The 27,432-nt window shown below is 34.7% G+C and overlaps 1 protein-coding gene across 1 annotated transcript in view; it reads right to left on the bottom strand.

The window, feature by feature from the left end:
* LOC132546312 (calcitonin gene-related peptide type 1 receptor-like) overlaps positions 1–27,432 on the bottom strand; it is a 53,936-nt gene that overhangs the window by 10,406 nt on the left and 16,098 nt on the right. Inside the window, exons 2-5 of the mRNA XM_060210037.1 lie at positions 5,291–5,388; positions 2,503–2,594; positions 951–1,101; positions 353–503 (exon numbers count right to left, since the gene is read on the bottom strand). Of these exons, the coding sequence (XP_060066020.1) occupies positions 353–503; positions 951–1,101; positions 2,503–2,594; positions 5,291–5,388 (492 nt within the window). The remainder of the gene's footprint in view (positions 1–352; positions 504–950; positions 1,102–2,502; positions 2,595–5,290; positions 5,389–27,432) is intronic.

Here is a 27,432-nt window from a genome sequence, read left to right as displayed (position 1 = left end):
TGTAACAGGGAATTCGATAAAGCAGTTTCTGAAGCATTGTAAACTAGATATCGGCCAATGTTTGTTTGTCTGCTCGTTGTAAAAAATATTGAACAACCTTCCAAAACAAGAAATCCCATTGCCAACAATAAATTAGTTACAAAATAGACCCGATAAACATTGGGGAGACCTTGAAATTTTATATCATTTATAAGTCTGAAATTCAATAGAAGTTAGAACTCACATTTTATTTTTAGTTTTTATGTTATAATTGTATCTTTGTAATCCCGAACTGGTGATAAATTAACTTAGCATGAAGCAAACTGCATAATAAAGGGCCATTCAGTGATGTAACGGGCATTGTAATACATACCCCATCCTAGAAGGTAGTACCATAGAAGAAACCTTGGAACTCTGAAGGCGTGTACTATAAGTCTATGCAGGTAAAGACCCTCGCAGAACATCCAGAAGTAGTTGGTGGAAACTGAGTATCTCTTCAGGAAGTAAAGCAAACGGCAGCCAAACTAGGGGAGAAGAAACACAAAAGCTTAGTTGTAAGAACAACTGACAAAATAACGAAACAGATATCAAAAGAATGTATAAAACACAATAAAGAGTTTCTATCAAGTCATTTTTAGAATTGGATAAAGCATCGTCCAACTATGAATTAAACTGCATCACGAAATGAAAGGAAACAACAGTGAAAAATCCAAATAGGTCGAAAAAAAAAATATATAAAATTATATGACATTTGAAACGGAAAATACTTGGAGTGTTCTGTATGATTTTTTTCCTGAATGTTCTTGACAATATGATATTTACGGCAAAATAATGTAACGCATTACATTTTGCCTATGATGCTTTGCAATCCATTTTTATCAAATTCTAGATTTGCTTTGAAAGATGTTAATCACTGGTAAGTCTTTTGCACAATCATCTCGCATATTAAGATATGTCTTAAACAAGCTTACCGAGTTGCGATGCATGGTAGTATGATGACGTGGGTTACTGAGGAGATCGCTATACACAAACAGGTCCCAAAACAGCGTGAACACAGAGGTCAGCATGAAGGACAGGAACAGACACAAGTGGAGGCGAATACGCTGTTGTGACCTCAATTGCCTGTTATTAACAAGAAACCTTGACGAGCAAAGGTCGGTGCCTAATACTAGCAAGTTTACCTACAGATATATTCCTTCAGTATAACTGATGGCTTGATCAAGTATTAACTGTTTTCAGTTGAAATTCATGAACATATGAAGGACAGCAGGAAAAGGAAAAAGCCGTATGACAGATCATGAGCTGGAAATAAACAACTGACTTTGGTAAGGCTACATTGTTAAGCCGTAGCGTTCTAAGTGTAAAATTTTGTGATCTATGGTGTAACGATATATTGTCTTTTTAAAAAGATTGTCGCATTTCGTACTCATTCATTTCTATAAAATGCCATTCGACTGCACATGAATTTGGATACGGATGACACTTGTATTGTTCATATTGATACCTTTTATACATCTCAATAATACGTTGGGTTAACATTAACATGCCTTAATCACCAGATAACACATGATAAAACAATGATTCGCAATAATTTAATTGGTATATCTATCTGTGGGTAGTAGGATTGCTCAGTAGTTCCTAAGTGCATTTCATCAAGGTGGTCGGAATTAGGTCATCCTATCGGATATAAGGATAAGAGGCCATCTGCCAAATCATGTGGGTGTTCTCTCGATACCCCGGTATCCTCTAACAGTAGTTGATACTGAGATTTAGCATGTATAGAACATTCACAATTGCCAAAGACAATGAAATCCATCCAATTATATGTAAAAATAAAGCCACATATTGTTTCAACATTATTTCAATTTAATGTTTATTTTCATTAGGAATAGTTATCAAAAGATCGATACTTAAATCAATAAACTCCTATAAAATGGGCTGCTGCTGACTTCAATAGGTCGTGCAAAAACCATTATCTGATTACGATTATCAATGTGAAACTAAATTCTATTTAAATCGATTTTATATCAATTGCATTTTCAAATTAAATCAGTAGAAATGTTTCCAATCACGTCAGAACATCAGGTGATGGATTGATTTGAAATTCAAAGTTGGGTGAGTAGCAACGCCTGAAAGCCTGCCTGCACATATTTGCTCTCAGTGGATAACATGCGGCGAATCGATTCAATCTTTTGATATTGGAAGATCTCGATAGCTTCGAAAACAATTAATTTTCTATAATTACAGTACCCTTGACATCTCAACACTCTCCACTCTTAATCATAATACAAATCAAATCAAATGCCATGTAAAGAACACTACCATTTTAAATTGAAAATGGAAACGTGAGCGACAATGCAAAAAGCATTTGTACTTCACATACGTCTTGCCTTCAATTGTTAAGGTATATATCGACACCAAAAGTACCGGAGTTCGTTCCTTTTTTTTTTTTTATTTTTTTTTTTTTTGTATTGATAATGTCGAGTGTTTCTTTTCTATCTTTACCTCAGCACGATTACTTACTTGATCGAAAGGAAAATGGTGATTGCAGGAACAAGCAGGGCGATACTTAGGGAACAACATGTTATACCGATATACACCACGGACTTGTACACCTATAACCAAGCAAAACAAACGGAAAATAACATGTCAACATAATCATAATTCAAATTTCCATTTAACAAAAATAGGGCAAAATATCAAAATGTTACATTTACATGTCTACAAACATGCAATAATAATTACACCAGGTGTTCCGGAAGATTAAGCGTCTTCTGCTTCTTCGACGACACCCGCTATGTAAACCTTGGTCAATCCAAGTAAGTACTGTCACCCTCTCAAATGAGAACATGGTATACAGCTTTATGTACCACAAAATAGAGTATTTCTCGATAAGATAACTATAACGACCGTAAAAGTTCCCCATACTTTTTTTAGCAACCTGCGTCTTTTGAAAGCCTGCGTTACGAGTTTGTCCGTCAGTTGACAAAAGTCGTGATTAGGGAAATGTCCCTTGAATATCGAATCAACTGCGACATATAAATATTGGTGTCCAGAAATCGAAAATCAACGACAGAGAAATTGACATCACTACGTTTTTTTTTCATACAACTCATTGTAGAAAAATATCTGGATAATATGTTTACATTACAGATTACATTTTCAACGTTTTGTACTATTTTAATTGATACAAGGTGTACATTAAGGACTTAAATACTAATGCGGATCGCGTCCCTAGATTAATTTTATCCATCCATCCGTCTGTCGTTCGTGCATACTGATAACAACGCTTGCAATGACATTAAATCATGAGATGATACCTTTCAGTTTTACATTAACGAAACGAGATTCAGTAAACTTTGCATCTTTAAGTAGCATCTTGCTGGGCTTTTGAAATTGTTTTGCAGACTCGCCAAAAAATTTGGTTCATTAAAGCCAAATTACACTTTATGAGATTATTGACTTATCAGCGTCGTTTTAGAATGATCACGTAGGTTCAGCAATTTTTGCGGGCAAATGCGTGTGCTTTGGTAATTGGAGGAAGAAAAATCCTTTGATTATTGATCTTGGAAATGTTGATTTGACGTGGTGACCTTTTCCTGTTTGTTATAACTGGTGATGTAAGTGCAGTCGTTGATGTCATTGATATTACCCGTCGGTTAATTGTGGGTGATAGCAGACTGGCATTTATCTCAGCTTTCTTACACTAATATCGTTACCTTACAGACGGTGTATCATATTAAAGACAAAGACAAATATCAACCATCTCCGTTGGTATTACATCCCTTGTGAGTTGCTTGTGTTAGATTTTCCATTAACCTACAAATAATGCGCGTCCGCTTTCAGACAGAGATCTTGTCCTTCCTACCTACCTATCTACCTACCATCTATCCACCAGTACTTTACTAGACATGGCATCCAAGGAAACTAAGATATAATTCCTTTGTCTAAGTCTTAGACATGAAATTTCACCTCAATATACTGAGATGTGCAGTCAATCAATCTAGACACGCCATTTCACAACCCTGGCATCAACTTCTGATGCTGCACATATAGCATTAAATTTTAAGATACTTTTCTTGAAGTTTGGAATTGGATATTTGATTATAAATATATAGTCCAATACCAAGCCTATACTATATAACACTAAACAACAAAGGAAATACCTACATGCTATCAGAATCTTCAATGAAAATAGGAACAAACGAAACGAACTCCTAAAACAAGTACAAGGAAAAAAGCTCTTGGTATTTCGGAAGAATTAGCCTCATCTACTTCATCGAGAACACCTGCAATGCAATGCTCGGTCATTCAGGTAAAATGTTGTCAACTAAGTTAACAACAAAGGAACTACTAGGCAAGAAGATCCCGTTCAGGATATCCAAGTATCCTTCAAACTATAAGCATCTGCTTTATAATATATTGTTTAGTGAAAGTAAACTCCATTAAAATGTTGCCTTTTTAAAGTATTTTGATATGAATAAGGCTTTTGTGGTGTAAAGTGAGAAGTATGTGTGTGAAGATCGTTATTTGAGCATGTATGTCCCTGCCACAAAATAAACATTATTAAGTTTAATATAATAGGGAATATCACTTATGAACGTTTTAGCAATATACAGTGTGCGATTGAAGAATCCCCCTTTTTACTACTAGCTTTGTTTTTTCTTGGTTTATAAAATGTTTTTGATTTCGAATAAAGAAAAGTATACAACCCTAGTAGTCCTTACCTTGACCTATTTTGGTAGCATGGCATTACATCAATATATCAGTTTGCTTGTTGGTGCCGTTGTTGTAAACCTTGTTCTCATTTGAGAACTTGACATGATTTTGAAAAACCAAGGTTTACATGGCGGGTGTCATCAATGCAATAGAAGACGTTTACTCTTCCGGAGCACCTGGTACTTTTTTAAGAGTCTTCGTGTAATTACTTCTTATTCTTATTCATATTTTGCCATAGTTTATTCAATTTGAGTTTGGGTTATGATAATGTGGACACGTTTGTATATCATGGAAAGTAACCACATGGGTCACAAATTTCTTGCACATTTTAATGTAAATCGCTCTTTCATTACGGTTTTGTAGAGTGAACGTAAATGTTTTCTGATCGCTTGATTCATTGTTGAGGCAGAATGCCGTTGATACGTTGTACTGGATAATTTGTGCATGACTGCTGCGAGAAGAAATATCACACACGGTTATTATATGTACTTATCATTTGATTAGACTCCCGTTGTGTGTAGCTCGCCTGTTATCTGATACATCATGGCAGTAATATGAGTTATCGGAAGCTTTTATCAAAATGTATACAAACCTTTATCTTGAGACAGGGAGTATAATCTGTCCATTCTCGGAAGTGCAGCTGTTCTCTCCACCAGGTGGCGTTTTCTGTACATTTCTTAGTCGCATAATCTATAATAAAGACCGAAGGCATCACTTTCAATGACATGGAAAAAAATAAAAATGCCACAAGATTAAAACCAATTTACATTTACATAAAGTTAAATCAGTGCTTAAATACTTTTTAGGAAGACAGATTTAGGCGCAACATGTTGTCATATTCGTACTTTAGCTAATTCTCAACTGTGTACAAGTGTATCAATTAAATAAAACATGTCATGTATCTTTGATTTGAACAGAAAAAACTTGCTCAAACCATATCAACAGACGTAGGATATGCTTCAAAAGCATTACTGTTCGATATGTATCAATACGTGTGATACAGCGCATATTGATTAAAACATTAATCAACCTTGCAATCCTATTCATTATGGTAAAAACAACCTATGTCCTGACGACGAAATGCCTAATCCAAATTGATCTAGTGGCTATCAACAGCAGAAAGCCTGGTACACATTAAATTGCAGATTTCAATACTAATGAAGTATCAGGTCACAACGAGGCGTAATATAACCTAAGGTGTGCAGTCCATCATCCCTTTCGACTAAACATCAAGTACATTTCAACTCGTAAAAGATACCAATTAAATGATAAAAATGATCCCATTTCTTGTCAATTTAAGTAATGGTATAAGAAAATATAAACACGTGAAAAGGTTCCACATGAAGTTAAGGAATATTCCAATCAAAAGTGAAATACAATGCAAACCGTCAAGGCTGCAATTAGAGTTAATGATTTACCAATAAACGGGAAAGTAAAAATAAAAAAAGAAAGAAAACACGATAAATTGAAATAAGATATTACTGAAGAATGTTGATGAACGTATTCGGTAAAATTTGATATCTAGTATTTAATAATATGGATTTATTGGCAAAAATATTGAGATATAAATGATGAATGTATTTTGTGACATGTGTATTCCAGTATAGATGTCATGTACTATATACTTTAAGATATATATGTGGAGAGAGTAAGTGGTCAGTGTCTTAAACATAAAATGTATTTGGCGAGAATGTAGAAAGACAAAAATGGCGAACCTTTGGCGAGCCACATTTGTCTTTCTGTCCCGGCCCAAAATGTAGATTATATCTTAAGACACTGACCACATACTCTCTTTATCCTGAAACACTTATTTAAAATTCAGTATATCGGCACTTAAACAGTTTGTTAGGTCTCTCCATTTTTGTTTACCTGAAGTTGACGTTACCTTGAACTGTGTCTGATGACGCACGTTAAAATAGTAATTCCGCGCGGAAATATAGTTTTACACTTCAATGGAAATAAAAAGGAAATTTCATAAATCGCTTTAAGAGTTATTCCTATTTTTAAATGAAATATCTAAGTAAATTAGAAAGTAAATATGTAGAATAAACGCACGTGCTAAATTACAACTGCTTTCCGTCACTGTTAATATAGCAAAAAAATATTGTGGCAGGTGTATTCTAGCAATGGCAGCGCTCTCTCTCTCTCTCTCTCTCTCTCTCTCTCTATATATATATATATATATATACATATAAACCAGCCAATACATTTCTTCATGTTGATCTTATATATTTTTTCTTTAACGATTTTCCTATTGTTCGACCAGGCCCTATATGATGTCTGTCACAATAGAAATCGTATACACTGATTAATGATAGCACAATTTGTCATGTGTCTTTGTATGGCACAGATAGGAAGTGTATGGTTGAACAGGCATTTCCAAGCTGCCGCTTATGGTCACACATATAAATATGCTTTCAAGGAATTTATTTAGATTCTGTCTGGTTGTGGTCATCTGAGTATTGTCCGTCTCGCTACACAAAGTCTGGTCATCTTTTTTTATTGACAATACACCAAAACATATATGTGACCGAGATAGTTTATCTACATAAACGTCATGGTGGTGTTTAAACCCCAACGAAATAACATGACAACATATCAAGCAATCTATTGCTGAAGAGATGGAAATTATAACACACTTCTGATAATATCAAGAAAGATTTTAGGATAACATCGATATCATAAGTATCAATCAGAAAGTCTCTTCTCATTTCCATTTTACATTGGGGAACACTAAAGAGTTGCCAAACAGTGGTTGTCATAGAGAACGCTTGTATTGAGATCAATTGGACGCTTGATTTATTGCCACCAAAGAAGTGATAGGATGTTTTGTGGATAGTTCCCAAGAGTATTGGGAAAATGCAAGTATGGATGGAACAAGATTGATGACAAGACGTGTAATTGTGTGGCGTATATAAAAATATCCATCGATACAATTAAAATCATTGTCATATTGTGAAAAAGCGTAAGAATTTACACATGTTAAGAAAAAACATCACAATTGAATTGATAAAAGCCTGCTAGTACCACGGAATGGCTGGAATTGTGTGTTTGGACCTTACCATAACACACATTAAAAAAATACCAACACGTCAACATAATCATAATTCAAACTCAAATTCCATAAATCTATGGCGAAATATGAACATGTACACGAAGATGCCTCAGAAAGTACAAGGAGAATAAGACCAGGTGTTCCGGAAGAGTAAGCTCTTCTGCTTCATCGACAATACCCGCCATGTAAACCATGGTAAGTCATGTCAAGTTCTCAAATATGAACAAGGTATACAACAACGGAACCAACAGGCAGATTAACGGGTGTCATACCAGAACTTAGATGTCATTGACACTTGCATCTACTTTTACAGGTTACTATTGCGTTGTACTCTCTCTCTTTTTCTGTATCAGATATCAGGTTAAACAGATCCATGTATCTTTTCAAGCTGCAAATTCACTCGGTCCTTGCTCTTTTCTGTATCAGAACTTGAGATCAATTGACTTTGAACTTTCTCTAAAAAGTTACACATTTAGTGTCAAATGTTCACCAATGTAATCCATCCTAGTATCTACACTAGGTAAGAGATTACGAAATCGACCCTTGCACTTACCCTTGAAGGCAAATACTATTCATCTTTGTTTTTAATCTAAAATAATTAATTGTTAGTCTATGTGATCTGATAGCTAATCAATGCTAGAAAGCGCCTTACGTAGAATATGTATAGTCGAGTCTGTTCTTATTTAAACGATATATCTCATTAAGTATATTGATAATCCCGTGAAAATCGAGGTCTCAGTCACGATTCTTCAAAAATGATTTTACTTACATGGATTGGGCAAGATTAACACGGCGGGTGATGTCGACGAAGAGGATGATGCATAATCGTCCTTTTTTTTAAAATTTGAGTTTGGAGTATGATTGTGTTAACATAATTGGTATTATCAAACTCAAGTTCAATTAAACTAGGGCAAAATCTGAACAAAAGGAAGATTTACACCAACAGGATTTCTGAGAAATGTATTAGGAGAATAAGACCAGGTGTTCCTGAAGAGTAATAGATTTATGCTTTATTCTACTTTTTATATAACATAATCCTTTCCTCTCAATCTTCTAACCTAGTGAGGTCGACTTCTAGCTTTTGTACTTGGTATGAACCGCCTTTAATGATTTCTTGCTTCGCCTCTGATGAACAGGTTTCTAAATCAGAAAAGAATTTCGTTACTGGTATAGGGTTTGGTGAAACAAGACTTCACTACAGTCTTATCAGTCATGAAGGATACATTCACATAGATTCAAATAATCTCTTCTCATTCTTTAAGAGAATATGACCGATACAGGTACACTGATGCTCACTCTGATACTACAAATTACTTGTAATTGCTTCTCAGATCCTGAACAGAACATACAATGTAGCCGAAAAACAGTTAATTCACGTTTTACGATCACAAAACCTATTACGTTTCTAATTTACATATATTCTGTTAAACATTTGGCGAAGGTCATTGCAGTAGACAAAGCCAAAATATACGTTGGCATGATACGGTTGTGTCTCGAGATTTCGATGCCCGGCGCCACAGAATCGATGCCATCAATTGGCTTGATTTAATGAACGGGATTTCGACAAGAGAAAACGTCCCGATGAACAAACCTAACAGCCTTGTTATTAAGTAATTGTACCCACAGTCCCTTGGTGATCCATGGCGTGTCTACACCATTTAGAAAAAACCTGGATACGTTTTGATATAGCATTGAAGTTCCGACAAAACCTTGTGAGAGTTGGTGTAAGCAAACATTCCTGACATGAAGTGTTGATTAATTTTATTATCTTGTATCAAGATCGACAAACGGAAATATCCAATTGCTTTTGTTAAAGTACTCCTAGCTGTATCTTGGGAGATATAAACAGTGTCTTATCACTATTTTACGAGAAACAGGGTCTGTTTTTGCATGGAACAATATGGTTATTAGTGGGTAGAGTGCTCGCTTTAGGTACTTTAAAAGTTATCAGTATGAAAATGATAATTAATTAGAATCGGAACGGTCATGACAAGTGAAATTGATCAAATATACACTACAGAGACACGGTAACTGGATTTAAGAATCAGACATTCATTAAATTGAAAGCTTAATTTGATATGCATCGTGTATGCATTGTTGATCATGGCACTTTTGAATTTCACAGACATGGTCAAATAGGGGCGAATTTTATCATGACAAACGCCAAATTATTGATGATAGTGTAATGAATTATGGCTTACTCTCATGTAAGCATTAAATGTTATTGATTATCAAAATGGAGGATGTAGCAAACGTCGGGGAAACTTGTTTTAGTGAAAATATCAGTACTCTTGTACATTGGCTATATAAAAACAAGATGTCACCTTTTTGCTGTAGCCGTTTCGTTATCTTAATTTTTGTCTATAATACGACGTTTACTTCAGCTTCAACTTCGTTGGCAATCTTTGTAACATTCACTTTGTCATAGTCTTAAATGATGAAATAATGAATACTCCATCCTGTTAAAATATAACCGAATTAGGCCACAACAAAATGAATGGTGTCTCAATTTGCAAGGATTAAATTTCCTACAGACATAAGTCCAATTTTAGGATTCCTCTACAGAAAAAAGAGAGAATGTTTCCAAATCTTAACCGAATGTAGGGAACATATGTAATTTGCCTGTGTTTTACAGAGTGTTCATATGTAAATGTAGCTTAGCTTTGCCAATTCTCATCATACGCTTGAGAAAGAAATGTGTGAAGCATATCTAAACCTAACATGTAACGGTACCAATGAGTTTCATTCGAATCATGCCACTGCTCTTTCTATGTTTAAAGAGTAAGGGTAGAGATCCAATAATCCAGTATGGTAATTTAGGGACAAGAATTTCTTAATGACAGTCGAAAGAACAATTGTTATACAGGTTGATGTAGGAATATCTTACGGTTGTAACCATGAACTTACCCTTACACTATCCTGTAACCATGGACTTACCCTTACACTATCCTGTAACCATGGACTTATCCTTATCCTAATCGGTAACCATGAACTTACCTTTACCCTTAACGGTTACCATGAAATTATCTTACCCTAACCAGTTACCATGAAACTTTCCCTAACCAGTAACCATGAAACATACCCTTACCCTAACCAGTAACCATGAAACTTACCCTTACCCTAACCAGTAACCATGAAACTTACCCTTACCCTAACCAGTAACCATGAAACTTACCCTAACCAGTAACCATGAAACTTACCCTTACCCTAACCAGTAACCATGAAACTTACCCTTACCCTAACCAGTAACCATGAAACTTACCCTTTCCCTAACCAGTAACCATGAAACTTACCCTTACCCTAACCAGTAACCATGAAACTTACCCTTACCCTAACCAGTAACCATGAACTTGAAAAAATGTCGGTATTTTTGCTTTCTTTAAGAACAGCCTGTGTATGCAAAATGTGATAATGTCTATCAGACAAATGGTAAACAAGTTTGAATCTGCTTTTTACAAGAAAATAAATGTAAGGATTCATCTTTAATATTCTGGAACAGGTTTTGTTGAATACTCTGTGCTTGCAACATAATTTTTAAAGTGTCATTATGTATATCTTAAATGGATGTACCGCACATGTCAGGATTTCATAGAATGCTTTTGACGTTAACTTTACAAAATCATCTAATTAGGGTCTTATGAAAATATACTATTTAAACAAACTTTAATATTTGATTTATGGAAATTCCTTATAGATCTAGCTAGACCGATTTATAAACGTTCCTGCTGCCCTGATTCCGTCATAACAAGATTGCGTTGTTATAAGCCGGATAGAATGAAATATTTGTGCAACTTATAAACTCAACAGCCTAATGAATTAATAAAGTTGTAATGCGAGTAGAAAATTTAAGTGAACAACATACACACTTGTGTATTTACCCAATTCTCTTGCATAAAATCTATGATCAAGTGTTCCTTTTATTCCAAATTTCCCGACGCGCTATATTTAGACGAATTGGCTGGGAGTATTCCCACCAATTTCGTTTGTCCAAAGTGAGATAATTTGATACTCACAAGAATTTTAAATGTCATTAGGATGATTTCTTAAAAGACACAGCCAGAATATTTGCACTGCGGCGGAATACCACTTTATTTTACAACGGAGTCGTCATCATATCACAGGAACACAATTGATTGTTATGTTTTGTGCGATAAGAGGTCGGAAGATTTTTCATGTTTTTTTAACATGCTCGATGGTTTCGTTGCTATAAAATAAACAAAAATACCGATATGTCATGAGAACATGATGTTCACTCGAAAACATTACCGTTTGCATTGTGGAAGATTACACGACAGTGCCCCCAATGAAGCCGAACACGTCCACTATTACGGTACACGTGCTATCAATATCCGTGTTTTTTTTTTTTTTTTTTTGAGATGGACTCCATTGTAAATTATTCCAATGTTCATATTTTTGCGGTTTGGTAAAATCTGTACGCCAAGTTTTAATTCATTCGAATTGTGCACGGTTCAGAGTAGACACATGTACTTTACGTTGTTCTGAAATTGTCAGATGTATCAAAATTAAGAACGTAATTAAATTATTGGGGTACTGTACCTTTACATCCATTTTGACTATTCATTTGGCTTCTTTGAATTTTCCTCACTCGCCTCATAGGCTTCAAAAAAATTAGGCCTTGGCGTCTTAGAAGAATGATACAGCCGTATCATGCAGTTTAATTCATTGTATCTAATCACATCTGTATCAAACGTAGCTATACACTAAAGTGTCTTTTGTACTTTTATTGTAAAGTGTTATACACTAAAGTGTCTTTTGTAATTTTATTGTAAAGTGTTATATACTAAAGTGTCTTTTGTACTTTTATTGTAAAGTGTTATACACTAAAGTGTCTTTTGTACTTTTATTGTAAAGTGTTATACACTAAAGTGTCTTTTGTACTTTTATTGTAAAGTGTTATACACTAAAGTGTCTTTTGTACTTTTATTGTAAAGTATTGTAAAGTGTTATACAATTTTGTTTCTTTTGATGAGTGAGTTGCGATAAATTGTGTGTCTTGTATAATACCCAGATTACATCGTTTTATGATACAGCTGGACACCTGCTGCGCATGTCATTATTAATGTATAAAATCGACCGCCAGCACGGACAGATAAAAAGTTGACTTAAGTTGTTCAAGCATAATATAGCATAAACAGAGGGTTCCAACGATATGATGTGAACATAGCTTCCTGCAGAAATATTTCCTAATGGTTTCCGCCGACCCCGACCAAGCATTGACCAACAGAAAGAACTCGTCAGATGTAAACTGACGCGAAATAGACAATCCGATATCCAATTATCAACAGCAAAACGCTAAACTAGTGTACAAGACATTTTATCCGTGCTTTTAGAAGCGTCTTAATAGGTGGTTTGTGGGAACCCCACTTAAGGTACCCGGTATATAGTGAATTGTGTAGCAGTCGTTTATGGGTTTACAAGATTGCCACTACAGTGTCCTGGAATTTATTTCTTGTAATGTAATATATATGTGTTTTAGAATCTTGAGTTTGTTTCGTATTTGATTTGGTCTGATATGATAATATGTTGCCATAATAATTGCCATTTTCATCCACCAATTACGATGCAATGCTATTGTTGTAAATGTAGCGACTTAATCAACATTATATAAAATCAATATAAACAAAGTCCATGTGAATGTTTGTCATATATTTATTCTCTAATACTATTAAAATGACGTTTCAGAGAAAATACGTTACAAGTGAACATGGAGCATATTTTAAGTTCAATAATTTAATTGGTTTACATTAAGATTGTAGGTAGACACATTAAGAATATATGTAAACATGTTAAAAGTATAGGTAGACACATTGAGAGTATAGGTAGACACATTAAGAGTATATTTAGACACATTAAGAGTATAGGTAGACACATTAAGAGTATAGGTAGACACATTAAAATTATAGGTAGACACATAAATGATATATGTAAACATATTTAAAGTATAGGTAAACACATTGAGAGTATAGGTAGACACATTAAGAGTATAAGTTGACCGTGATCCTATGAGAAACATCCCATAACATATGTAAAAAAATTATAGCTCAAATACGGGCGGGATTATAAGCAGTCTACTTCATTTTGAAAATGTGGAGCGGAATGACGTAAATTCAATTAGTTTCAAACGTGTAAAATTGTATGATATATTCTTGACTTTTTTAATTTCCGCACGGTCATCAACATGTGTTTTCCTTGTGTCCTATATATGGTATTATTACTATATATCAGGAAAGTTGATTAAATATCACCTTATGATACAGATATAGAATCAGGTAAGGTAGAATGACATAATTAAGTTGTACAGCATCGCTGCTTCGTCTTTCAAAGACTCGTTAGTGGTGCTAGATATGTAGGTTACATAAACAAAAAAGTAAAGTTAAGATGAACAATTCCAGGAATGTAGAATATTGATTATGATCCTGTACATATACGAAAGCGTTAGATTTTATTCTCATCGGGAGGAAAGAAGACAAAAGAACGACATAGTACGTATCAGGCACCGTTATTCATAATTCTGCCTTATATTTTCCAGCGAGAAAGAAGAATAACGACATTTTTGATAAATTCCATATTATTTCAGAAATCATTGTAAATAACATTAGTCGTTGAATCTATCGTCTATAATATTTTTATCAATTACCGCTGAAAATGAAGGCAAGAATAGATAAATAAAATTATTTGTGTGACTCTAGATAAATGCATTTTAGGAACGTAATGATCTTTTCACAACGCAAAAATCGACAAATGAATGGTAAGTGTTGTGTGCTTCATCGACGACACCCGTCATGGAACCGTAAATGCTACGTTAATAAAAAAAAAGAACAGAGTCAGTATCAGCAAATTACGTGTAGAAAATTGTTCAAATGGTTTGGTTTGCTTGCCTTAGATCAATCAGTTTCCGATTTAGCTGTCCGCGTCTTTAAAATACTCTGAAAGGAATGAAACAGGCCTGTCAACAGATTGGGTGTATCAAAGGATTCGTTTTCTTTCGATCGGTTAATGTTCCATTCAAACAGAAATACAATATGTCCGTCTGTCTATAACTAGTCCGTCTACATCCTGTATCATTAGTAGCGACCTTTACCATGACCGATGGGAAATCTTTAAGGTTTTGCACCTACGACCAGTACTAATGACTGCCTCCTAGCCCCAAACTAACGAGACCCCAAGACATTACGACAGACATACGAGATATTTACTTGTTAAATATAGATATAGATTTACAATACAACTTCCGTGATACAATTATTTTTCTTGACGATTTCTCTATCTTGGACATTCATTTTGTATCCAGCATGGTGGCCGTCGAAATTCGCTCGATCTTATGTTAACTATCATATATGTGTTGTGTCGCTACTTAAAGGTAAAGTCAAACAAACGCTGATAGTATGTACTAGATAACTCGTGTACGTTTCACACCCAGATTCATGTACTGTCAGCTTAGAAAGATATGTCTTTTTCATTGTCATAAATCTTGTTCTTACTTTAAATGCACTACATGTTTTTACATGTGTGTAGTTTGTAAATTTGAAAAAAAACATGGTTTTATTGACAAAGGCAACAAGGGGTATATGAAGACGCTTGCCCTTTCGAGGCGCCTGGAATTGTCCTCTGGTATTTTTCTATGTAAATTGACATGAGAATGTATTTTCACCTTTGTGTTTGTTTTTTTTTTTTTTTTTTTGTAATTTTTTTATATAGCACAATATACTTATTGTTAAATCCTTAAATTTTGCATGGGTTTGTTTCGGGTTCATATTTTTTCAAACGACCTATCAATATTTATGGTCATTAGATTATGTTTTTTTACGAGAGGAGATTTACTAGAGTAAACCAGATGAGCACACAGTAACTTGTTTCAAGCCTAAAGGAGAGAAATATCATTAAACGACCGCATCGGGACTGGAATAATATTGAACGACTTGAGATCCATTCCAGAATCACTAGTGAGCTCGCATATCGTATGCTGCACTTTATCAGCATGAAACAGCTTAAGCGGTTACATCGATTTGTAAAATAAATCAAGGAATGAACAAAGGACATTCAATTAAGGAGAATTTCATTTTATAAAAAAAGAAACCTTGAAAGTCACGATGTCCATCAAATTCAGGATATGGGGTGAATTGTGAGACGGCTGATAGTGAGATATGTAGGGTGTACAGTCTAATTTTGTTAGGATTTATCAATTTCTCCTTGCAGGGTGAGCCGGCTTAGAAAGCAATGCATAAATCTCCATACGTCACTGTTTACATATCGGTTTTAATATTTCTTACCGATTCTATACATATAGTCGAGACGAAAGCCGCAATGTTAGGGGGTAACGTAAAAGTGTGAGATTTTGTGTGATTGCTTCAAATATTTCCGTCTAGCACAGTGTCCGTGTTCACGTAAGGCTGCTGTGACTTCACAATGAACAAATCAAGGAATCCTGATACATCTATTGCGTAGAAATTGTCCGTCCGTTACAATGTAAACTTGATTACATATGTGATGTGATGTCCCGTGTTAACTAGGATCTGTCCGTCCGTTACAATGTAAACTTGATTACATATGTGATGTGATGCCCCGTGTTAACTAGGATCTGTCCGTCCGTTACAATGTAAACTTGATTACATATGTGATGTGATGCCCCGTGTTAACTAGGAATTGTCCGTCCGTAAAGATATGAAACTAATTACATATGTACATCACTGACAAGTTATCACCTGTGAGACATCAACTTGATTACTACTTTAATGAGGTACTCCATTCTAACTAGGTGTTGTCCGCTGTTTTAGTTGACTTCCGGTTTACCTTAGTGATAGGAAATAACTATCAATTTCAATGCAAGTTTAACTTATGTAAATCAGGACACTATGCTATCTCTATTTATCATATGGATCGGACCCATATTGCTCACATCGGAAACACATAACGAAATTGTCGGTTATAGTAAGATTTAAGATCTAAGAGATATCACATAGAATCAATCAGAGGAGTATGATATCTCCGACGTAAACAGTTCAAATGAAATCTAAAAAAAACACCCGCAATATTGAAATATTCCAATAGGCACCACGGTGCTGTTGCTGTATTGGGAAATGATGATATAGTACAGGACGCCGAACCATTTCAGACTTCACATTTAGTTATTTCATTATCGCGATTTAACACTCAACTGACATTCATAGCAAGTACAACTCCTGACTAAATTCAGCCGTGTTGTAAAATTTCAAGTCGAGAAAGCTAGTATAAAGGAATCGAAATGAATAGCATCTTCAGCAATTTTTAAACTAGATACATGAAATAATTAATTAAACAGCGCCGTATGGCTGTTCAACTTTCTAGGACTTGTCAGTGATGTCAATGGCCGAACTTTGAAAGCTTAGAAGATGACTCAGGAAAACCAAAATTGATAGAAAGAAACGTCAAAAGGTGCATTTGCCAAATAATTCAATAACTTTCGCGATTTTAATTATATCCGATAAATAAAAAAAAGAACATAAAATACAAGTCTGATAAAGTGGTAAAACTGTTTATTTATTAAGCTCCAATTTCTTTCAAAAGTAAAACCCGTCGTGCGCCTCAATCTGGCCCAATACAAATGACTGATACTAACTTTTGATTCGTTTCGTAATCGTTGTAATTGCCATTATATAGCAAAAAGCGACGTTTAAGATGTGATATAGGTCAAGTGGAAACGATAGCTGTCTCCAATATATGTACAAATCAAATAAAGTTTGTCCTCATCAGGATACAGTGTATGGGGCTATAATCCCCGCTCGGACATAAGATGTACATCAGACCACCTGTCGAACCACATGGGACGTCCTCAACATGATAAACAGGACCCGAACCGATTCTTTGATTGACTAATTAGCGAACATGTTTTGCTCTGCTATAGTGCAATGTGCTAACAGTCAGTGTTGAAAGTATATGTAGAAGCATAGAGATTGTACGGAAAACAAACAAGTTCAGAGTACCTTGCACTTCAAATTACAATAAAAATCAAATTACGCAGTTATTTCACAATAGAGGAAGGACGCGTTTGAATTTGGCGCGACACCGCTGAACTAATGTTTAAAACATAAAAAGCCTAAACAATTGAAATATAAGTACATTGTGTATATTGGATCAATTGTAGAGAGAAAAACAAAATATGTGTAATACTAGGGCTATTATTCATAAGAGACAATCAGATACAGTCATAACGTTAAATATTAGCATTGTGATTAACGGGAAATATTAGCATTGTGATTAACGGGAAATACCAGCATTGTGATTAACGGGAAAACCTAGCATTGTGATTAACGGGAAATATAAGCATTGTGATTAACGGGAAATACCAGCATTGTGATTAACGGGAAATACCAGCATTGTGATTAACGGGAAAACCTAGCATTGTGATTAACGGTAAATACCGCCATTGTGATTAACGGGAAAACCTAGCATTGTGATTAACGTGAAAACCTAGCATTGTGATTAACGTGAAAACCTAGCATTGTGATTAACGGGAAATACCGCCATTGTGATTAACGGGAAATGCTGGCATTGTGATTAACGGTAAATACCAGCATTGTGATTAACGGGAAATACCAGCATTGTGATTAACGGGAAAACCTAGCATTGTGATTAACGTGAAAACCTAGCATTGTGATTAACGGGAAATACCAGCATTGTGATTAACGGGAAAACCTAGCATTGTGATTAACGGGAAAACCTAGCATTGTGATTAACGTGAAAACCTAGCATTGTGATTAACGGGAAATACCGCCATTGTGATTAACGGGAAATGCTGGCATTGTGATTAACGGTAAATACTAGCATTGTGATTAACGGTAAATACCAGCATTGTGATTAACGGGAAATGCTGGACTTGTGATTAACCACTTACGAAATTTTTGCGTTGTATTATCCAAAGTGAATGGTAACAAACACATTATTAGTATATAATGCAACTCACATTAGATATTCCTGTTGAAACCAGTTTAGTTATAATATGTTGTTAAAATAGGCTTCACCTCCTAAGTGTCCGTTCATATTTCAATAGATGCGAAGTGAACTAAAAGATTTGATTTTAGCTATATTCCCACTTTCTGTGAACTTTGTATTGTGATATTCTTTTTCTTCTTTTTTCGAACCTGCGAATAATTTAATGTTGAAAGTTTCTTCTTTGAAAAAATGAAACATTCACTATTTTTTTTAATTATTTATTTTTTCCTTCTTACTGGCAATCACTCATAGGTTCACTGTAAGCTTGAGCCAGAGAGACGCTTTGCCTTCCGAAACACATGATCTTATTCTTGTACTTTTCACAGGGTCTCAGTGTATAAAGCGTTCATTTGTTCATATTTTATCTAGTTTCATCGCATTTGGGTTTGAATCAAGATCCTACTGACATGTCGATATATTCTTTGCTGATTCCTCCCTCTGTCAAACTGTTGTCGTTCTTGCCAATCATGTTAGAAGACAATACATTTTGTGAAGAACACAACAAACATACATGGCACCCATTATCCTAAACCTCCAAAGAAAAACGGAACAAAATTAGGTCGGATGTTCACTTGCGGGAACATTTGGCATGTTCAAGATCACTTCATGGCCACAAGCATTGTTCTACATCTTTATATATGACAAGACTATTGATAATGTTATTATTTTAAAAAAGCAGGCAAACAAACAACCAAAAAACCTGCAAACAAAACAAATAAACAAACCAAATACTTCACAAATAAAAGAATATAACCTTATATTTATTGTATTACATATTCATGCTTAGATATCAATCATATAGCTGTTATTATTTCATAATTTTCTCCGTCATATTCTTTTTCTTCTTTCTTCTTCTTCTTCTTCTTTTTCTTCTTCCTCTTCTTCTGCAATCAGGTTTTCCAATTCATTATCCATGATACAGCTGTAATTACCTCTTTTTTTCTTCTTCTTTTTCTTTTTCTACTTCGATGATTTTGTTCAAGTCTCCATTAGGACAGATCAAGTATTGAACATTTGTTCTGGTGATACCGAAGGTCAGTCAGACAAACGAAAATCTTGTAAAATAATAAAATAATATTAGCAGTTGAAGTAATGCAGCTTGTATGGCGATGCTCAGATACTTAAAACTGATGAGCAACATTCGTACTTGCTAACGTTCTATCAAATTACACCAACCATAAAACAATGTTTAAATGTGTCGTGGCAAGCAAACTGGTCTCTCAGGAACACATCTCGCTAAAACAGTCACACCATCAAGATTAATAGATGACCTGTTGAGTGGAATTTCATTTCACTAGTGTGATTTATCAGGCAGATCTAATTAGGCAAATGCGTTTTATTTAGGGATTTTAAGCCCCAATGGGATCCATGTCAGAGAAAATATCATGTCTTTCTTTCACTTGAAATAACAACACTCACCAATTATGGTAATAAATTCCTCAACCGCTTCAAACCTGGATCATTTTGAAGTAGAAATCATTTTTGAATATCATATGATGCTGTTAAATGGTAGCTTATTAGGTCCGTGTCTTTTTTTGTTTTTTTGGTTTTTTTTTTTTTTTGTTTTTGTTTTTGTTTTTTTAATCTGCTGCTTAAGATAATGATATCAATTTGCAAACCATTACGTTGTTTTTTACGATTATTTGATGCTTGTTAGTTTGTGTGTCGGTTCCGTTGTTATATACGTTCTGAAGAAGAAGTCGCTTATCCTTCCTGAACACCCGATCCTTTTCTTGTACCTTTTTATGTTTCTCCGTGTAAATGTTTGTTTTGTTCATGTTTTGTCCTAGTTTTATTGAATTTGAATTTGAGGATTATGATTTTGTTGACCTGTTGGTATTTTCGTGTTGTTTTCTATCTAATATGAGTACATGAACTGATTCTTTGCCCATTGTGCCTGGTGTTGTGTAGAACATATTCGAGGGATCAAGATGTTTTCAACTTCATGATGGCTTCAATCTTTATTTGCATGTTAGCAACAGTGATGTTCCTTAATATATAACTAATTAATCTCTAATTTTATTACAATACAAACATAACTAAGTAAATCAATTTTCTAGCTTTGTTAAAGTTCTTTGTTCGAATCTGTAAACTGAACTACGTCTGCAGCACACAAACACCGCTGGGGTGGTCGGGTGGCGCAGTGTTAACGCACTCGCCTTTCACCTAGCCGACCGGGGTTCGATTCCCAGAACGGACGTGAAAAGGTAAGGGGTCACCTGCCCGACCTCGTGGGTTTCCCCGGGTACTCCGGTTTCCTCCCACAATAAGACCCCTTACATCCGGGCCAACAAGAGTGATTAGTATAAGTTGACAGAACTTGTTTCGCAATTGTTGTAAAATAAATAAAGTTTATATAAACACCGCTGATCACAAGTATTTCCGCAGAGCCAATCAGACGAGAAGTGGGCAGAGTTTGTCATCGAACATATCGACAATGTGCACTGTTTCTCTTTCACTTCAATGTCTTTGATTCTGACAATATGACACAGGTACCATCAACCGGACGGCTGGGTCATATCAATATATCGTATGCTTTGCAACTGTTTTCTATAAAGACTATACCTCCAGTTTATATCGGGAAAATAATACAGTTAAAGATCATGGGTCCAACTAATACCTGATTACCTATCGACCATGCATATCAACAAACCTGGTCTTGAAAAATCAGACATAACTCTCTAAGCAATACTTTAATGATGAAATTTGAAATATTCAAATTTTGATTGTTCTGTTGTTTTTAAAAAGTAATAAATTTTCTTTTTTTTTATTCCAACGTATCTTAGTCAACTCGCTGTCGGGATGATTTTTTTCCCTGCTTTTATTGTATATGATGTATATGACAACTGGCATCCTACTGTCAATCAGCACATTCGTAACATGACCTTATCAGTAGGTATTAAAACCAAAAAAGTGTTTAGACCAAACTATAAAACATTGTCACTAATGGAAAATCTATACAGAAGGACGAACCGTGAAGCCGACTGCTTCCTATTGTCTATATGTCATTGTTTAAGTCAATATCAACACCGCCATCAAAGTACTGAGACATGTATATAGAATTCGGTGACATTATGTCAACTGTTGTCGGTTTACAGTGTTGAACATAAATGTATACATTGTCTTTTTGCCATTTAGAATACGACTGCCAACCCCTTAATTGAGAAGGTATTGTAATGAAGTTTAAGGATCACGCCTGGAAGCATTATCTAAGACGACAGGAGAGAACGAACAATGTTGTTGGTGAGAAGATAATATTTGTAAACGGCAACTCATGAAAATGACTTGGGAAAGAAATGGCGTGATGGAAAGCAATGATTCATGACAATATCTAATGCTTTTCGTATGTATGGCAGACGTCCAATATTTCTTTTCCTTTTAACCACAGATAAATCTTTACATGTAAATAATGACGAATCGGATTTCTCAATACTTAGAGGCTTATATGGTTTCCATTTCATTAACTCGTTATACAAACGGCATGGAAAATGTGATAAGAGACCAGCAACATTGAAAGGAACGAAGACAATTACAATGTTTTTACATCAAATGGGATTAATTAATTAGCTGTATGCGTATGTAGGATGTAAGACGTTAATATTGGCAGTGTGCACGTGACTAGACACTGGAAGAAATTGAATCAGGTCTATGTTTAATTTAATCGTCATATCGAAGTGAAAATAAATTAGTTCAATATTCGATGAAATAGCAACCGCTTATTCTATGTCCAAAGTTATTGAAAAATCAAAGGAGTCGGTTATTTGAAGAGAAAATGTGATTGAAATGTCTCAAAATCAAGATCGCATGTACTGGGAAATTTATATTGTCGATATTGAAGTCAGAAAACACCGAATTCAGAGACAAGCATGGCTGTATGACAATCTAACCCATCCCCTTACCAAATCTTTTGATTCTATTATGCAACAGTTTATTAAAATACTTGTTTATAAGATAAAACTGTATTCATAAATAAATGCCATCAGATCTGTGGACAATCATTTTAGACACGTGACAATATTGATAGAATACTCAGGAGTAAGACCGATAACAGATTCGTTATAACATTATCTAATACCATTCATTGACAAAAAAAATTCAGAAGTCAGAGAGACCTTCAAAAAGCTCAGAAAAAATTATTGAAAAGAAATTAATTATAATTAAAAAAAGATAATCATATACAAATTAAGATATTAATTCAATGTTTTGGACAGATAAATCTCAGAGCAGTGAACAAATGACTACTTCAGAGCTCCAATCGGGTAATGTTTAGGAAATATGTTTTCAACTACGACAGGACTGCAGTCGGGTAATGTTTAGGAAAGATGTTTTATATTACGACAGGGCTTCATTCGGGTAATGTTTAGGAAAGATGTTTTATATTACGACAGGGCTTCATTCGGGTAATGTTTAGGAAAGATGTTTTCAACTACGACAGGACTGCAGTCGGGTAATGCTTAAGAAAGATGATTTCTACTACGATAGGGCTTCAGTCGGGTAATGTTTAGTAAAGATGTTTTCTACTATTGCATGGCTCCAATCGGTTAATGTTTAGGAAAGAAGTTTTCTACTTCTAAAATTCTATTGACTGGCTGGTAGTACCTTTATCCTTATATATAAGTATCCTTTCTTCATTGTGTGCCTTTTCTACAATATCCAAGCTGTTGATACGTAAACGTTTTGCCCCATTATGGACAGTTTCTTATTTACTATTTCCGATCCTACTCAAGCCAAATTGTGGGTTTTTTCTCCACACACAACATGAATGACAACCGCAAAACTACAAAAGACACACAAATGGATAACGCCTTTCAATATTTAGATTAGAAACAGTAGAACCAAATAATGAATTAAGCTGCATCATAAAGCTCTTTTGTTCTTCCAGGACTCGTCAGTGATGCTAAAGCGGTATGTTTTTAAACCTTGGAGGCGAATGTAGAAAAACCAAAGTGATCGACAGAAATGTCAAAATCTAGATGGGGAGGGGGGACTAGCCCAGCAATGTTAGATTCTAATGAATATATCTTCAAATGTTCTACATGCATATCCTACCTAGTTACCTAGAGAAGTTACCAGTATTGACGGTGGTAATGTTTGTTGGAGACAGACGGACATGCTTATTGTGACTACCTGTGTTAAATTCTATTTCTTTACTTTCATGTTCTCTGGTGGTAAACAAATATCCTGTATGACAAAGCACGCCATGATTCCGTCGCTGATAAGACCGGGGCGACAGCTGCCGTCCATCACTCTCATTCCCACAAATGTGTTCACTACAAATAGTGGCATCGGTTTTAGATAAATACGATTTTTGTTCACCTTGGAACATCTTTGTGGTTTATACATTGACAGTTTTTCTCCCACGTTTTACAGATGCAATCTCATGTTTGCAAGGACAAGATAATTTGTTCACCCCTTGGGAAATACCGTTGACACGCTCTTGAATACGTCAACATATATAGTCGCGCCATTTGTTTATGTTATGTAGCGTAACCATGGCATAATTAGATTAGGATTTTTTAAAACAAATGTATATGTCATAGTAACGAAAATTGCCTTGGTTGTAGAGAGATAATTGTTACTTGGGTGTTTTTCAAGAATGACTGAACCAAATTCCTACTTGTTTCTTTGCACACAACCCGATCATCCTGTCGGTTCCATTCAAGTAAAGTTTCGACAAAGATAATATATTGTATATATTTTTCTTATGCATGCTGGAAATGTTAATGGCCCCGAGTAATTGAAATGTTTTTTTTTTTTTTTTTTTTTTAATCTTTCGTCGTCCTTGTATCGTTTTTGTTACTGGTTTTTCACGTGTCTTGTTTCTGTTTGTTTGTTGGTGATTTAATATCTTAGATATCAAAGTTGGGTTTGAATCACGGTCTTGGCATCATGTCGGTATAACCTATTGTTTTTTCAGAGTCTTACAGTCTCTCACTCGTTACCAGTGTAAAAATCGATCCAGGAAGAATCAGCACAATAACAATTCAAGTATGGCTTATCATCGTAGGGAAGGGAATATCTTGATTTAAAAGCAAGATGGAGATTTTTAAGATAAAAATGTCCACTATCACCTTGACTTGATCTGAGCTGTTACAAGAGGACATAATCCGAAATAAGCTTTCTAACCCGATGTTTGGTTTCTCTCGACAAAGTAGACATATGTTCTGTATTGGTAAATAACGTTCACCAAAGACACCAGCATGTAAATGTTGTTTGATGTTGTAGAAGAAATTCATAGTGGTCGAGGTGTTATAGAAATAGATTGTATAGCCAGCCTTACTTTTGGTTGTATCTGATAATAAGAACACTAACACAATCATAGGTTTACATGACAGTTATTTCGCCATTAATAATAATAGTTATTAATATTTAATTCTGTTAAAACAGAATGAATTCCGTTTGAAGAAACCACTATAAAAGAACTAAAACGTTAGATGATGTTACTGCACCTCTCTCTATGACATCCTGTTAGCTGTGATGTCACTCCCTTGGGTTTTGTTTGGTTTTACATGCCCTAATGCTACCTATCTGAACAAACGTTTTAATGTATCTTTTTCATAGCTTTTATTGCGACATTACGAGACACGTAGTAACTACATGAAAGTTATCTCCAGTGGGAAATAGTGATGGAATCAAACCCTGATTGTGGAAAATGACCCCGCAATAAGTGGAATATTTGCCATTAAAATCATTGGCATGACTATTAACCATTGTGTTAAAGAGCTTGCACCATAGATACACTGTGATGCACTGGAACCTCTCCATACCGACCATGCATGATACATGAATATTTGACCGGTTTAGGAAGGGTTTGGTTTGTAGAGGATATTATTGAACCGATTTTGTTCTTTACGTTGTATTAACATTCCGTTCGCTTTCAACTATTACACTGCACTTATTTAACTTAGTACAGATAAAATATGTTGATGAAATAAAAATGATTCGGTTCAATGATGCTTGTGTGGCTTTACTTGAAACAAATCTAGACTTCAACGCATAGCACGACGATCTCGGAAGCAACGCGACGTTACATACGGCCTGACATAGGCACGGTTGGATGGGCAACTTTTCTGAAAGTGTTACTAACCGACATATTTGATAAATATGTGTTTATGATGATCAGCCTAAAGCTTCTAAAATTAACACTCGATTCATATTTACATTCTGTATGTGTAAAATAACATTATTCAATTATTTACAGTTCAGATGCGATCCTGCGGCTTTCTAACTCTGCACCAGCACGTACTTATTTCCCCTTTAATTTTAACCGTTTCTCTCTTCGGTTAAACAATGGACTCTATCGATACGGTTTTTAATTTGTCATCGGAAATAACTATAAATTGTTTCGGGCACAAAATCGGTTCGGTATTCGGAATTGAAAATGATCAGTATTTGGACAGGTATTTGTTACTTTAATAAAGAAACGTCATTCCGTACATCACTATTTCGTTCGGTTTCAAGAGGTGATCGGTTTGGAGAAAAATCGGTTTGGGAAAATTGCACTCTATATTAACGTTTAATTAAATGAATTAATCAAGAATAAGGGAAAGAAGAGACAAATAATGAGTTTAACTCTATAATACAGCCTTTCGTTAATGATGCTGAGAGCTTAAAGTTTGAATCCTGACAGTTAATTGAGAAGATGTGGAAGACCAACAGCCTCTTTATTCAATAAATATCGTAATTTTTCACATGTCTGATAATTTTCGATGATTTCAAAAGATGGTGCTTGTATTGAAGAAAACATCATTCAAGTTGTTAATTGTAAAAATGGTTCCATACGGTCATTAAATCTTTAAGGAATTTTGTTTTGGAATCTTCTGCAATTCTACTGAAGGCGGGCTTCTTTCATGTGTTGGATACTTTTGTCTGTGGTTTCATTGTAAAGTGTGTTTTATACAACGTTTCTATTGCGATGATGGGTTTTATTGGACATCATTTGTAACAAATCATTAGAAAAGTCCTTATGCGTGCAGTAAAAATGGAATCGTATTACTTTTTCGAAACTGTCGACATGGCTCCCATGTGGAAACATAACATGTTCATAAGTATCCAGAGATTTATGTTGGCACAAGTTGCTTCTTAAACTGAATGCGACGTTTGTACCAGAGTATTTTCTCGGTCGATCTAAAAGTTAAGTACGTCTTTAACACGAATGTATACGCAGTTGAATATAAAGTGCAAAAGGTGTAGCCCTGGAGTCCACTCATGAATATTTCATAAACACCGTAGACAATTTATCTTACCGGGACTCTATTGAGCTTTCTGTTTGCCATGAACAAAAGAACAATTTTATGTAAATGATGTTTTCATAATTTTCAGTTTCAGTACACATTAAATACCATCATAAGACAAACGTTGATTATATACAATAACTAAAACATATTTTTGCAGAAGCACGCGTTTTATTTTTGAAATTTAATTATTCAATTCTGTTTAAACAATTCTAGACACTAAATACTGCACAACACGGAAAATATCATTTTTACAACCAAATTGGAAGTAAATACTTTATCATTAACGCAATATTTGGTTAGCAAAACACTAAATGCAGTTTAAATTTCGCACAAATAATTGATTACAAGGAACTACAAGTAATTTATAAATTGATTGAAACACATTTCGAAATATTTTGCATATATTGTCTTTCTACGTTTAAATTTTCTAACTGCATGATTGTAATATGTGAA

This window comes from Ylistrum balloti, unplaced genomic scaffold (assembly GCF_031769215.1).
Source record: "Ylistrum balloti isolate Yb309-2 unplaced genomic scaffold, AGI_CSIRO_Ybal_v1 Utg369882, whole genome shotgun sequence".
Taxonomy (NCBI): Eukaryota; Metazoa; Mollusca; class Bivalvia; order Pectinida; family Pectinidae; genus Ylistrum; species Ylistrum balloti.
Note: the sequence above shows the minus strand (reverse complement) of the source record. Positions and strands in the feature narration are given on the sequence as shown.